General features: G+C 32.2%; 1 protein-coding gene across 6 annotated transcripts; it reads right to left on the minus strand.

The window, feature by feature from the left end:
• Nucleotides 1-3,396: 3,396 nt before the first annotated feature.
• Nucleotides 3,397-16,133, minus strand: LOC122518766 (octopamine receptor Oamb-like). Of its 6 annotated transcripts, none has more exons than XM_043637849.1 (10): nucleotides 16,092-16,133; nucleotides 11,967-14,420; nucleotides 9,479-9,616; nucleotides 8,563-8,661; nucleotides 8,109-8,236; nucleotides 7,423-7,548; nucleotides 7,002-7,287; nucleotides 6,446-6,610; nucleotides 5,452-5,823; nucleotides 3,397-3,844 (listed from the first exon to the last, which is right to left on the minus strand). In XM_043637849.1, the coding sequence occupies exons 2-10, from the start codon at nucleotides 12,225-12,227 to the stop codon at nucleotides 3,683-3,685; spliced, it is 1,737 nt and encodes a 578-aa protein (XP_043493784.1). In that variant the 5' UTR covers nucleotides 12,228-14,420; nucleotides 16,092-16,133; the 3' UTR covers nucleotides 3,397-3,682. The 6 variants fall into 6 exon arrangements, with proteins under 6 accessions (XP_043493784.1, XP_043493788.1, XP_043493785.1 ...); XM_043637853.1 differs by having other exon boundaries at nucleotides 5,474-5,784; nucleotides 7,411-7,548; XM_043637850.1 differs by having other exon boundaries at nucleotides 5,452-5,784; nucleotides 7,411-7,548.
• Between the last annotated feature and the right edge of the window lie 428 nt (nucleotides 16,134-16,561).

Here is a 16,561-nt window from a genome sequence, read left to right on the forward strand (position 1 = left end):
TGCAATGCTATACATTTTTTCAAACCTGTATCTCTATCATCGTCATCATCATCATCATCATCGTCATCATCGTGATCATCGTTGTCATAATAATCATTTTTATTTTATTTTATTTTACTTTTACTTTTGTTTCTCCTAATTATTTTTACAAAATATTATAAAAGATTAATTACCAATTGGATCAGATTACTTAAAACCTTTTCTTTTATTCTATCGAATCTATTTTCCTAACGAGAAATAAACACGATGTAAATGTTTCATACATTTTCGTAGAACAATATGGATAATTATTACCACCGGTTGGACGTTGAAATAACATGGAAATGCCACAGGCGATAACGAAATGGAACACTCTTGGAAATAGTTTAACATTATCGATCTATCTGTCTCACTCACTCACTCACTCTCTCTCTATCTTGCTTTTGTTCTCGTTTTCATTCTCGGTTCACGTTGGAAATACTACAGGTGTGTCTACGTTAACGATCAGATTTTACAAAACGAATTGATTCCTTAAAAGAACAAACTTATTGTTAATAAAAAATAAACTAAATTACATTGTAAAATTGTAAATGATATCTTCTAATCTATATTATACTTAATCAATTTGACTATCATTATTTTTGTAGTAATCAATCTCTGTTTGATACATTCTCAGTCATATTATTATGATATGGAAAGCTACAGGTGAAGTGCAGGATAGAGAATAAAATCTAATTGAACGTTGTCAACGTGTCAAATCCACCTGTCCACCAAATAAATATATTCTACACACATTTATATATAATAAACGTAATGTTTAGATGCATCGTACCACATATGTACGCATATATCGTGTGTTCAATTTGTAATTTACGTGTTATACTTCTAAAAACGTATTCACCTACCTTGAATTATTTTCCCAAGGATGACGAATTAAAAAAATTCCAAAAACAAAATCTAAAACGGTAAGATCAATGTACTCGTAATTTTCATTTCGCACGTATTCACATTATTTATTTGCATTCGTTCTCGTTAACGTTAATTTATATAACGATATATCACATAATACATTTATTCGCGCAAATAATAATAATAATAATAATAATATTTCGCTGTGACTTATATTTTATTTTAGCCGCTTCTCTTCTTCCCCCATAGATTATACATATATTATATGCAATCAGTCGTAAAGGTATTATAGAATATCGCAAGAGAGAAAGATATATTTTTTTTGTTCTTTTCAAAGCTATAGGAATAATATTTTTAGTATCTTTCTTTCTTTCTTTCTCTTTCTCTTTCTTTTTCTCAGTAACAAATATGCTATATGGTGGACGACGACCATATTAGGATGATTAGATTGAAAAAAATTTCTGGACAATTGCATCTTCCAAAATTATACATCACAATGCGATAGAATAATTACATTCCTTGAAAATTTCATTGGAAAAAAATATTATTTTTTGTTTATAACGTAAGGTAAAAGCCCCCTCGGTTGGCCAGGCCCCCTCTATTGGCCACTTTATGCCACAACAGTGATTATAAATTATATGCTGATGTGCACATGGTGACAGTTTTAAAAAAAAAAAATTCTAATTTTAAAATATCATTGAAAGTAATTCGGATTATTTTAAAAATATATTTAAAAACGAAAAAAAATAAAGTTGTGCAAGACTTCTGTTTTTGGATGGTTTCTTGTTAAGTAAGGTAAGGATACTGTGATTTTGATTAACCTATATATTTCATTTTTGACAATAGCAACCAAAATATTTTTTTTTCCTGCAATTAACATAGCTTAAAATTATTATAGAAATTGAAAATTAAGTGATTTTTAATTATTCTCCATTAAAAATATGGTGGCCAAGCATGGAGACAGTATTATTGCCTCTGTTTTTATCATTAGCCAACTTATGGCTATTCGCTTTGAGGTTATATATATTTGTACATAAAGTATTCAACTAGTTTTTTAATACTAATGAGTAATTAATTTCTTTCTACACGAGTTTTGAATTATTCAATTTTGATTTATTTAATAAATTAGTTATTAATTAATTATTTATTTTAAATAGGAAACATGGCCAAATGAGGGGACATGCGTGGCCAAAAGAGGGAGAAAGTTGGCTAAAAATAGGGACATTGCAAATCTATGGTTTTTTTTTAATTTATTATTAAAATATTTATGAATAATTTGTCTTTTCTTTATTTTTATTCAAAGTTGAAAGCTCAAGCTTACAGGTTAAACCATTAGTTTAGATGTAAGTTATTTTATTGAATGAATATAATTTTTCTAAAAAAGAAAACGGCTTAACTGGCCAACCGAGGGGGCTTTTACCTATTCGATTACAAACAAATGCCATGAAATTTTGATCGATAAGGTGAATGCATTAATGGAAAAAGATTCCAATGGGGATTCTTAAAAGAAAATAATTAAAGGGGGGGTACAACAAAGTATTAAATTAAATATACGTACATATATCGGATCTGAAGTAGGGCGGCGCGGGCGGAGGGGGAACACATGATCTCGCACGATCATTCAACGAACACCATTTATTGTTTAGACTTAGATTGTTAGAAGAGAATATTAACGACGTCGAATTTTCTTATTTTTTTTTTTTTTAGTTCATTTTATATTTCACTTAAACATTATCATCTCAACGTGATATACACGAAATACTTTTTTATGTGATATGTACAATACGCGTATGGGGGGGGGGATGGTTCGCATAGAATTCTCCATAGAATTCCTCATTTCACGAGATTCCCGAAGAGACAAATACGATGAAGATAATAATCGCTTCTTTTTTTTATCTTTCTTTCTTTTTTCTTTTCCCATTTGTATAATTAATATGCGTAAATACTTACGAACATTTAAAATGAAAACACGCATGTCGCATGTTCCTATCGCGAATAATATTTATTTTCAGGGACACGTTTACCTCTCTCCTCCCGTCTCTACCTCCTCTCTTCCTCCTCCTCCTCCTCCTCCTCCTCCTCTTCCACTTTTTACTACTCCCTCCCTTCCCCCCTTTCTCACGGATTAACCCTCCTAAAAAAAAATAAAAAACCCTCTCGAGTTATAATTATTCGTGTGTGCGTGTGTAATTAATAATTGTCCTCTCATCGTTATTTATAATTCGTAATCTTTCATCGAATATCTCGTCGTTTAGGGTTGACACTAGATTTACAGATAATTGTATTCATTATTTTTTAACGAACACTTACAAATATTATTTAAATGAAGGCGTATTACGTGAGTAGTAGTAAACCAATAAAAGTAATATTTAATATATTATTATATATTATTATATAATAATATTAAATAATAACATAATAACAAATATATATTATAAATTATATATTATAATAAACCAAAAAATAATATTTAAATTTCATATATATATATAAATAATGAAAATTTTGAATTAACTCAAATTGATTCAAGTATCCGTAAATCTAGCTGTAAAACTAGCTGTAAATCTAGCTGTAAATCTGCAATATTTCTCGAATTAATTGTAAGATAAATCAAATTTGGAAGAATGAGCAAGAGAGATAGAGACAGAGAGTAAAGAAGAAGAAAATGAAAGAAAGAAAGAAAGAAAGAGATAGAGATAGAGAAAGAGAGAGAGAGAAAGAGAAGGGGTAATGTCAAGTTTTTCGATACGAGGAGGAAAACGAAAGTTTCCTCGAGATGTTTGAAGTTCTGAGGTCAAAGGTGACGCGGTGGGCACCAGCTTCGACCAGTTAAAGTCATCTGGACTCGCTCGTCGAATGTACAGTCGGTTCTGATCCTGGATCCTGGTCTGAGTCTTCCATGGAAACGCCCTGCTGCTGTTGTACACGCATTGTACAACTTGGACTTCTCTCGCTTCTGCTGGATCGAAATCAAAATAAATTAAAAACGGGTTCTCGATTAAAGAGAAATTATTATTCTGACCGTTTTCTTTTTTTTTTTCTTTTTCTTTTTCTTTTTCTTTTTTTTTTCTTCACCGTCTTCGATTGTGTGGAGGAAGAAGTTCTGTATATTCGATGAGAGAATCGATCGGAGAAGGAGAGAGAGAGAGAAAAAGAGAAAAAGAGAGAGAGAGAGAGAGATAGAGAGAAAGATTTGTAAAAAACAAAAAGAAACACACACGCGCACACTTATCACAATGATACATAATCTTCTTTTTCTCTCTTACAATCTTAACAATGAATTATTTGGACCGTGTTTCTCCTATACGTGTGAGTCGTTATTATTATTATTATTATTATTATTATTATTATTATTATTGTTATTATTATTATTATTATTATAATATATTATTCTTGTTCTTATTATTATACGTGTATCGAGAGGAGTAGCAGTGTTAATCGTCGTTCGAGTTCGACAATCGCGAACTATCGAACGACGATGTTACTTTCTTTGTGGTACGAGAAAGAGAGATAAAGAAAAAGGTATGAAATAAAAAGTAAAGAGAGAGAGAGAGAAAGAGAAAGAAAGAGAAAGAGAGAGAGAGAGAGAGACGACTTGTGGTCACAATAATTTGTTGCTTCACTTCTCCGTTCGAAATTCCGCGAGAAACAAAGTGTATTTTATAATATTTTCGCATTGTATTTGTATGTGCACGTGTATCGAAGTAGTATGCAATTTTATGCTTGTATACGTGTGTGTGTGTGTGTGCGTGTATATACACGATTATAATTTAGAGAGGATGATCACAATAATATTAATTGCTATACTTGACCGTTCGAAATTCTGCGACAAAAAAAACAGCTGTATTTTATAATATTTCCGCATTGTATTTGTATGTGCACGTGTATCGAAGTATTATGCAATTTTATGCGTGTGTATATATATATACACGATTATAATTTAGAGAGGATGATCACAATAATTAATTGCTACACTTGACCGTTCGAAATTCTGCGAAAAAAAAAACAGGTGTATTTAATAATATTTCCGCATTGTATTTGTATGTGCACGTGTATCGAAGTATTATGCAATTTTATGCGTATGTGTATATATATACACGATTATAATTTAGAGAGGATGATCACAATAATAATTTACTACACTTGACCGTTCGAAATTCTGCTACAAAAAAAAACAGGTGTATTTTATATTTCCGCATTGTATTTGTATGTGCGTGTATCGAAGTATTATGCAATTTTATGCGTATGTGTATATATATACACGATTATAATTTAGAGAGGATGATCACAATAATAATTTACTACACTTGACCGTTCGAAATTCTGCGAAAAAAAAGAAAACAGGTGTATTTTATATTTCCGCATTGTATTTGTATGTGCACGTGTATCGAAGTATTATGCAATTTTATGCTTGTACACGTGTGTGTATGTGTGCGTGTATATATATATACACGATTATAATTAAAAGAGGAAGAAGGGCCGACGATAGGCTAGCTAGAGATGTCTTAAGGGTACGATCTCAACGTCTAAGGTTCGTGATATCAATTCTTTAATAAAACGCGCCTTGTAACTTTGTTCCTCCCACCTCATCGCCAATTGGCTGCCGTCGCTACCGCGTCGCAACGTGTTGGCTCGTCTTTTGCAGAAACACCTGCAGATTATTTGTTTGAAGGCCGAACGAAAGTCCTTGCTGAATAGCGCGTAGATGCAAGGATTAATAGCCGAGTTGCAATATCCTAGCCAAAATAGTACGCTGAAGACGGTCGGGTGGATGCAATTAGGGCAGAACGCACGTACTAGATACATCGTGAAGAATGGCAGCCAACATAGTATGAAACCGCCGACTATGATGCCAAGTGTTTTCGCGGCTTTCGTCTCCATTCGAAATCTTTTGTTCTGCGACAAATGTTGTTTCTTTTTGGTTCGTTCGCCAACCTATCGCAAACGTTTTCATCCGATTTGATAAAACGTGTATGTTAGCAGCGTGAAATATTGGACGATGTTAAAGATTCGCATGGTCACTCGGTGATATATGTCGCAAATATTAATCTATTAGAATAAATTGAATTAATATAAGTTGAGATGAGCAACCACGCGAATCTTGACATTTTCCAATTTCGAGCTTTCATGGTAATATATATTAGATTGTCCCATAAGTTTTTTTCGTGACACCCTATGTATGACTTCGAGGTTATGTTCGTAGGCTTAGGTTTATCTAATCTTACGTCAATTGGAAGGAACTTGTGGGACAACCTGATATAAGTGTAAAAGTATTAAACTAAAACAACAAACGTGTTATATATATTAGATTGTCCCATAAGTTCTTTTTGTGACACCCTATGTATGACTTCGAGGTTATGTTTGTAGGCCTAGGCTTATCTAGTCTTACGTCAATTGGAAGGAACTTGTGGGACAACCTGATATAAGTGTAAAAGTATGAAACTGAAGCAACAAACGTGTTATTTTTACAATAATATTCTGGTTTCATACCTCTACACCTGATAAGATTCCTGTAAGAGATAATTGATATATACATTACAATAAATTATACCAATACCTGTGCTTTTGTATTTCGTTTACCCGTCCTCGTCGTAACTCTAGGTTTTTCCTCTTGGCCCTGAGCTAGTTCCCGAAGCGTAACCTCGTCACCCGTCAGCTGACTCTCGCAGCTACTCCTTCTGCTGGGTCTCCTCATACTGCCCACTCTGTTTATACCACCGACCTATTCGAAAAGATCAAAGAGCAACCCGTATGACACACTCGTTTCCTACCTTTTCCGATCAAATAAAATACTCGACGTTGTTAATAAAAGTAAAATATAGAAATAATATTAAACGAAATCTACAAAAGGTTACCCATAACAGCACGTTTACTTAAATACACATGTATGGATTTTATTTAATGAGAAAAACCATTATTAGAATGAACCAAAAAAAGTTCTTCCATCCAGTATGCAGTTTGTAACAGAATTTGCGATACAATAAATTTACGAATTTTTAATATCATCATCTTCTCTTTATTCACGATCTTTGTTTGAGGTTGAAAGAAAATCGGTTTTCCCACGGTTCGTTAACGTTTATTAAATGTTCAAACAAAGATCTTGCAATGCTTACCTTCAAATGCGTACTCCTCGAACTCGGACAAAGCTGACTCTGCGTTTGCCCGTTACTGTAATGCACGGAAACCTGAGAACACTTGGAAGGAGTCCTCTCAAGAGTGTTGCACTTAGTGTTTAATGTTTCTGTACTCGGATACGATACCGAGATTTTGATCTTCTCTTTCCTTACAGAACTGCGACTAGAATAATCCGGACTCCTTGGACTACCATTATTACTACTACCATTATGAACACTACCACGTCCTCGATGTATCCTCAACGTTAATCTTTGTTCATCGAATCTGTAATAGAACAATATAATAACGTTTCTCATTCTCCCTGTTTGAATAATATTTTGTTCTTATTAAAAGAAATAAAAGGTGTTAAATATTTGTTCGTTTGTTCTGTTGATTTTGTTACGATACCTAGATCCTAACATTTTAGGATTCTTGGTGGTGCGAAAGCCCTGATTGATGGCTTTCGTTGTGGAAACAGCTGCATTGTAGATTCTCCAATAGAAAAAGAGCATTACTAACATCGGTATGTAGAAGGATCCTAGGGCACTGCAAACATTTACTGCATATAATGATAATAATCTTTCGAATAAACGAAATAGGACAAAAATAATAATCGAAATAAAGGGACTGTATATTAAGCTGTATATTAAGCTGTATATTAAACTGCATGTTTTACGAATTATACTATCTCTCGTATGTGTCCTCGAGTTTTATTCGAACTGTATAAATACTAATGATGAACAAAAGTATTCGTACAGTAAGTATGTGCATACTTTTGTGTCCAGCTCCTCCTCATTGTAGAGGATTTACGATAAAAATAGTTTGTAACACTTTTACGGTAGGTCAAATCTGTATAAAGGGATTTAAAGGAGGAGACAAATATGAGGAGAAAGAGGAGTGTCCTCATGAATTTCAGGATTGACGTATAAGCCACAAAGGATTAAATAAAACGACGGGGGGTAGTAGTGGGGTGAGCGTTGAATAATGAATAATTTCGGACGAGTCAAATTTGCTTTTTTTTTTTCATTTCTGCCTAACAGAAAAGCGGAAGGATAATAAATATATCCGAGGAAAAAAAGAGAGAAAAAAGAGAGGGAGAGACTTGCCTGTAAACGACATATCCAGCGTCATTGGTCAACTCGCAGATCCATGGACATGGTTTCACCGGTACTATGATGGTGGTAGTGTTGAAAGGGCCGTTTTGCGTAAATGTCACGTTGTGCGTGGGATGAGACTGGAAGGATGAATATATACGAGTATATATATATATGTATTATATTATTTTTATGTATTATATATATACAAGTATATAGGATGATACTACCTACACAATTTTTGAAAGATATAATAGAAAATAAGATTTGTTTTTTTCATCTTTTTATTCTTCTTTTCCCTTCTTCTCTAACACACACCCATTTATTTTTTATATATATATAGAAATATATAGGATGATACTACCTATGCAATTTTTGAAAGATATAATAGAAAATAAGATTCGTTTCTCTTTCTTATTCTTCTTCTTATTCTTCTTCTTCTTTTCATTTCTCCTAACACACATACCCGTTTATCTTTCCAACCCACCAAGGGTGGAAAACAGATGACGAAGCTCAGCACCCATACCGTGGCAACTAGAAGTTTAGCTCGTTTCGGTGACATTAACTGTGAATCGAATATAAAAATTCATCGATCAATAACAATTTCGTACGAATATAATTCTTGTGTTAACAAAAATATATATATATATGATAAAATATAAATATATAAATATATAAATATATAATATTATATTTATTTATTAATTTAATTATTATTATTAATTTAATTTTTATTATTAATTTAATTATTTATTAATATTATATTATTTTATTATATTTATATTACATATTTATATTAATTTTATATAATTTATTTATTTATTTATATATATATATATTATATTTATATTAATTTTATATAATAATATTATATATATAAATGTATAATATTAATATATAAAAAATATTTATATAATATATATAAATATATAATAAATATATATATAATTTAATTAAATAATAATGTGTTATTCAATATTACTGATGTGAATTCAAAGTTCGTATGCGTTTATTGTGTTTTATTACTTTTGAAATATTAATTCCAAAAAAAGGAAAAACCGTACCGAACTTTTGATTCACCCTAATATAATTTAATCGAGTACCGTTGCATGCATTCACTGAATTCATTTTATTCTATTATAATATCTCGTTTCTTCGAAAATAAAATAAAAAATGAAAAAAAGATGGGACTGGGATGGGATTTTAAATGCAAAGGGATAGAAAAGGAGAGAATGTGTATGAATGAATGAATGAATGAATGAATGAATGAATGAGTGAGTGAGTGAGTGGGAAAGAATGATAGGTCGAGAAAGGATGTAGGACTAATAAACGACTATTTGAGATATTCCAAGCGTTCGAACGATGTGCTGTTGATTACTTGCCTGGGGATAACAGACGGGTCTGGTCACAGCCAGATATCTGTCGAGACTGATTGCACAAAGGTTCAGTATCGACGCGGTGCACATCCAAACGTCGACGGCTAGCCAAACTGAACACCATAGATCACCGAATATCCAAACCTTCGGAAAAAGAAGAAGAAAGAAGAAGAAAAAAGAAGAAGGAAAAACAAAGAGTGCGAGTGGGACAGAAAGAGACCAGAATAAAAAGTTTAAAGAAGAGAGAGAGGAGTGTGTGTGTGTGTGTGTGAGTGAGAAAGAATAAAAAAAAGAAATAAAAGGGGGACAAAGTTTCACACGAACGAAAACGATTATTGTCATATAAACGTGTTGAGAGATATCCCATTGAGATAAACGGACAACACGAGGTTGCATTTTTCCTTCGAATACGGTAGACCCTTTCGTGCGAAACGAAATAATATCGGATGATAGTGGTTAGTAATACAGTCAAATGAAAACCACGATCGAGTGACGTTTACGTTGAATTTTATTTTCATTCACTCGCGGTTTAGTGTAGTGTTCAAAACTTTTTTAACCCTTTGCACACTCCGAACAATTTCATGACTATACATATGCAAGTGCTCAATTCAATGATTATTTTTATTTAATTCGATTTGAAAAGTATATGAATTACACTAAAAGTTAAATAAAAATCATCGAACAGTATTAGGTTTGTAATTTTGATTTGAAAAGTATATGAATTACAGTAAAAGTTAGATAAAAATTATCGAACAGTATTAGGTTCGTAATTTTGATTTGAAAAGTATATGAATTACAGTAAAAGTTAAATAAAAATCATCGAACAGTATTAGGTTCGTAATTTTGATCCGAAGATGGTGGTTACGTACTAATTTTTACAGAGAAAAAGGTAATATGCACCTAAAGGTTCAATCACGAATTTTATCGTGATACATACAAGAATCTTGTTATCTGTAAAGCGTGTGTGTGGTTAAAACAAAGTAAGGATGATCTCAGTAATACATTAATGCTACGACTAGATCGATTTAGATATGTATGTGTGTATGTATGTGTGGTGCATATGCGTATGCTTGTTGATGGTGGTTTACTAGTCACGCGTACCTATCACCTATTTACCTAACCCTTTATATATATGTGTATATATGTAAGGATTATATATACATATGTATATAGAGAAGGAGAGGTATTCGAACGGGACAACCGAAGGGCTAAAGGGCCGTTTCACGGATCGTTTTGTAGCTAAGCGTTCCTGCATAATGCGTTATCGTCGTCTATGTAACACAACGTATGGGGCCTTTATGGTATAGTCAGAATCTCTCTCTCTCTCTCTTCAATTCGTATGTACTAGACATTAGGGTGTGTGTGTGTGTGTGCGCGCACACGTAGATGGAACTTCGGCAACCACCTGTTTCAAATTACGCTTCTACCCTAATATCGATATTCCAAGCGATACGTGATGAATCAAATCGAATCCCAGAGAAATGAATTTGTTTATATAATAAATCCAACGAACTAACGAACGAATAAATGAATTTACGAATTAATACTAAACCTATCGATACTTTGTGGTATATCTATTCATACAATGAGTTTAAAGAACAAAAAAAAAACGTGTATTTTTATACAGAATGAGATCCATCATCTTCGTTAATTATCACCGAATTTTTCTACAAATCGCAGGATGCATTTTTAATTAACCACATGTGTAAGTAATAGGATTTAATGTTAATAATAACGAAACGAATGACACTATACAGGTATATCTAAAAAACTGGTGTGTGTACTTATGTACGCACGTAAGAAGTTATACTTCTTTGCAGTACCAAAACGAACATAACCTCAATAACCTCAAAAATAACTTAACAGAAAAAAATTTATTATTATTATTATTAACTTAAATTTATTATCGATATTATATATATTAGAAAGAATAATAAAATATCATAATATAGATATCAGTCCACACTAAATATAAGAGAGATATATCGAATTATTTCACGCGTTAACAGTCATGGCGCGGTTACAGCATTAGTTCTCATTTCGATCATTTAAGTAAAGCAGCGCTGCGTACGATTAGTATTTGGTTGGGTGACCCGCTTGAGAAAAAAGGGGGGAAGAAGAAAAGAAGACAACTTCATGCCGTATACTTGAAATCGCTTTGCCGCGCGTCGTAAATACCGACAAACTTCATGGTGTCGTTTTTCCAGACGCTCGGAACAAAATCCACTCCCCATTACATTTTCCCCAACGCGCCAAAAGAAGTATAACTTCAAAAAATAAGAATTGTACCGTGAGTTTAAAGAAAAAAAAAAACATATATTTTTATATAGAATGAGATCCATCATCTTCGTTATTTATCATCGAATTTTTGTACAAATCGCAGGATGCAATTTTATTTAACCACACGTGGTAAGTATAGGGTTTAATGGTAATAATAACGAAACTAATGACAATATACAGGTATATCTAAAAGAAATAAGAATTGTAAGCTCACCTTGAATACTTCCCAAGTTGCACTGAACGGAAGTACGGCCAACCCGACCAATAAATCGGCCACTGCCAAACTTACGATGAACATGTTAGTCACGTTTCTTAGTTTGCTCGTGTAATATACGGCTAATATAACGAGAACGTTACCGAGCACTACCATCACGTTGACGATTGCCAATGTGATCAAGGTTAACAGGATCCACGGGCCGGACCACTCGACGCCCTCGTACAAAGCGTTGCATGCACTGCCGTTCAATTCTCGCATTTTAATTCGACTCTGACACCTCGCGATCAGAATCTTCCTTTTTCGCGAATTCGACACTACGATGATCAAAACTATTCAAGTCATTCGTGGGTTCGATCGATAATCTTCCGAAAACACCAACACCATGAACCCCCATTCTCGAGAAATTCATTTCCTTTTTTTTGTTTTTTTTTTATTTGACTTACTCTCTCTCTCTTCCTTTTTATTTTTTGTTTTTTAACGTGGATTCACGAATAAATATTTTCTATTGCTTTCATACTTGCAGTATGAGACTCTTCCTTCCTTTCTTTCTTTCTTTTTCTTTTTCTATTTATTTATTTTCCCTAGTAAAGATAACCTTTTTGCTAGAACACGTGAATTTTGTTTCGCGAAGTTAGAAGGAAGACTGAGAATCCAAATGGTTTCAACTAAATCCCCCTTCTTCCTTATTCTAAACAAATCCTTATTTTCTTCATCCTTTTTCTCGTATTTTCTTTTACCATTGTATCAACATAATTTACTTGCTCCTGTGTGTGTGTGTTGATCGTTCATTATTATAATAATATAAATATTAATGATTAATTTATCATCGTCAATGTTTCACTGTCAATCGATTTTGCAATAATTTTTCGAGATTGTCCACACCCTTTTCACTGATAAACATCACGCAACTTTTCAATTCATATCAGTTCGTATACAGTTGCCGATGATTAAAGAGAACTTCACGAGAAGAGAGAGAGAAACATAAAAAAAACCTTTTTTGGGATGACGTTTAAATAAGACTGGAGAATGATTGAAACAAAAAATCGTTCGAATAATGTTTCATCGTTCGTAATTCGACGATATATATTCGAAGATTCGATATAAACGTTGAGACATCAGGAATAATCGTAATAATGATTTCATTGCAAATGAATTTCATTGGAAAACTGTTTTTATTTGTCACTGATGCCATTAGATTCATGAGTATTATTATTATTATTATTATCATCATCATCATCCCCATCATCATAGTCATCATCAACATCATCATCAACATCATTACCATCATCATCGTTATCATAATCATCGTCATCATCATTATCATCACTTCAAAGTCCCATATTTCCATTTGAAGACTGGCAAATAATACAAAGGACGAATTCTTGTTGCCGGAATTTTTCGAATGGGGCAACAAACATTCGAAATAAGAGGAGGGACTTGAAATAAAACGTTCCCTCGCGATTTAGATAAAAGATTCCACTTTATCGATCGTATCTTTTCCTTTTACTGATTTTCATCTCCCGAAGGGGTCCGATATTTTTCAACTTGGTGTTTCAATACTTTTCTTTTTTCTTATCTTTTTCCTTTCCATTCTTTTTATTTTTTTTCGCAAGCTTCTCACTATCTTTTAGAGTATGGAAGAAAACTAATCCTTTCTTTCTTTCTTTCTCTTTGTATGTATGTGTGTGTGTGTGTGTGTGTACGCGTATCACGCTTTTTCTTTCTCACCGACAATAACAAACCTTCATCGAAAAAGCAAGAGTAGAGTAAGAGAGTGTCACGTTTTATCACGAAAGCTTTCGAGCTTTTCGCAGATCAAATCGAATTCGGTATACCCAATGAGAATGACAGAGAAGACAAGAAGAAGCTTGCATTTATTCTCTCTCTCTCTCTCTCTTTCTTTATCAACGTATCTATCTCACTTTATTTCTTTTTCTATTTTCAAGGGAAAAAAAATCAACTCGGATTTAAGACGAATCAAACGGCGAATCAAACGACGAATCAAACGACGAACCAATGAGAAGACCACCCCCCACCACTAGCACCACTACCACCACCACTAGCACCACCACCTTCTGTTATACAGTAAGCACTTATTCTTCTTATTCTTCTTATTTTTTTTCTTCTTCTACTTTTATTTTCTACAAGTTCGACGACAATGTTGACGGTAACTCAACTTCTTTCCTTTCTTTCTTTCTTACTTTCGCGTCAGTTGGCCTTCCACGCGAACGGACACGTCCTCCACCCTCTGAACCCTCCTCCTCCCCCTCCTCCTCCTCTTCCTCCTCCTCTACCACCCTTCTCGATGGTGTAGTATTCTTCCTCGTTTCCGAGAATCGTTCAACCGATATTCCTCCTGTTGTTACCTTCCCCCAGTTAACCCATCTCGAGCCCTTTTCTCTTCTTCCGAGGGATCCATGTTGGAAGAATATTTGATCTTCTCCTATGGAACTGTATAAAGTTTGAATTTTTTTTGTTGATACTATAACCCAATACTTGAACAAATGTTTTAATGAAAACGTAAAATTGATAATGAGATGTATATTATTCGATTAGAAAGATAATAAATTCAATTATCAATCATTATCATCATCTATAAATAAATAAATAAATAAATAAATAATATACAGGGTGTGCGTATCACGTAGCTCGAATCTATCATATCTCTTAAACGATTAAAAATAATAATAAATAAGTGATATCAAATTGGGTGCAATATTATGTGCACAATTATCAATCATCATTATCATCATCTATAAATAAATAAATAAATAAATAATAATATACAGGGTGTGCGTATCACGTAGCTCGAATCTATCATATCTCTTAAACAATTAAAAATAATAATAAATAAGTGATATCAAATTGGGTGCAATATTATGTGCACAATTATCAATCATCATTATCATCATCTTTGAATCATGTATAAATAAATAAATAAATAAATAATATACAGGGTGTGCGTATCAGGTAGCTCAATCTATCATATCTTTTAAACGATTATAAATAATAAATAAGTGATATAAATTGGGTGCAATATTATGTGCACAATTTCAATCATCATTATCATCATCTTTGAATCATCTATAAATAAATAAATAAAATATACTGGGTGTGCGTATCACGTAGCTCGAATCTATATCTCTTAAATGATTAAAAATAATAAATAAGTGATATAAATTGAGTGCAATATTATGTGCACAATTATCAATCATCATTATCATCATTTATAAATAAATAAATAATAAATAATAATACAGGGTGTGCGTATCACGTAGCTCGAATCTATCGTATCTCTTAAACGATTAAAAATAATAATAAATAAGTGATATCAAATTGGGTGCAATATTATGTGCACAATTATCAATCATCTTTATCAATCATCATTATCATCATCTGTAAATAAATAAATAAATAAATAATAATAATATACTGGGTGTGCGTATCACGTAGCTCGAACCTATATCTCTTAAATGATTAAAAATAATAAATAAGTGATATTAAATAGGGTGCAATATTATGTGCACAATTATCAATCATCATTATCATCATCTTTGAATCATGTATTAATAAATAATAAATAAATAAATAATATACTGGGTGTGCGTATCACGTAGCTCGAACCTATCATATCTCTTAAACGATTAAAAATAATAATAAATAAGTGATATCAAATTGGGTGCAATATTATGTGCAATAATGCATTAGAAAAATGCAACTTTATCTTCTTTTCTTTTAAGGGTAAACCCTACATTTTTGACTATAACCATTGATGCATCTTCATATGCACTACACTGAAATATTAACGTAAGATCTAAACTTATTCGCAATGAAAGTAAATCCGATATTTCTATGTGCGTCATATTTAGAAAAAAAAAGAATGAACAATTTTATAATTCAATTAGAAGTTTTCTGATGCGCAACGTTGCATATAAAAATGAATGAAATTATTTGCCCGTCTTCTCATACCATTTAACTTCGATCAAAACATTTTAAATCTATTTTCAAGCCGTTTAAACGATACAACCTGTTCCAGTTTCGTAAGACACCTTTTATATAAACTTTCATAATAAAAAAAAAAAATAAATCAAAATATATATACATATAAAAAATTCAATATACCTTTTATTTTCGTCTCTTTCTTCCCCGTTTAATAATTTCCTTCTCCTTCCTTATCTCGATATACTTTTATATCTTTTGATTTAATTTAAAATCAGTCTTTTGTAAAATGATTTTACGTGTGAAACACGTTAACGGCTTTGACGATTTCTATTAGTCAAAAATCACAGCCAATCGAGAGAAAATGAGAGAGAGTGAGAGAGAGAGAGTGTGTGTATGTGCAATAAATAATTAATAATAATAACAATAATAAATAATTAAAAGAAAATTATATAAATAAAAGAAAAAAAGAAAGCAAAAGAGAATGAAAAAAAAAGAAAAAGGAAAAAAAAATTAAAAAGACCAGCCCAGGTAATTCCTGTTTTTTTTTTCTTTTTTCAATCTCTCTTCCTCCTCTTCCTCGTTCGTCCCTTCTACCCTTTCCTTAAGGTATCTAACGTTTATGGTTGACGAGTTCTTACGATACTCAACGC

This window comes from Polistes fuscatus, unplaced genomic scaffold, assembly GCF_010416935.1.
Source record: "Polistes fuscatus isolate 324 unplaced genomic scaffold, CU_Pfus_HIC Scaffold26, whole genome shotgun sequence".
Classification (NCBI taxonomy): domain Eukaryota; kingdom Metazoa; phylum Arthropoda; class Insecta; order Hymenoptera; family Vespidae; genus Polistes; species Polistes fuscatus.

What these genes read in the sequence shown, in the direction of transcription:
- LOC122518766 (XM_043637848.1), bottom strand. Translation starts at nt 12,227, where the DNA reads ATGCGAGAATTGAACGGCAGTGCATGCAACGCTTTGTACGAGGGCGTC. An exon ending in CAACTTGGGAAGTATTCAAG is followed by an intron (nt 9,617 to 11,966) that starts GTGAGCTTACAA and finishes CTTTTTCCGAAG; the next exon opens with GTTTGGATATTCGGTGATCT. An exon ending in CGAGGAGTACGCATTTGAAG is followed by an intron (nt 6,611 to 7,001) that starts GTAAGCATTGCA and finishes CTTTTCGAATAG; the next exon opens with GTCGGTGGTATAAACAGAGT.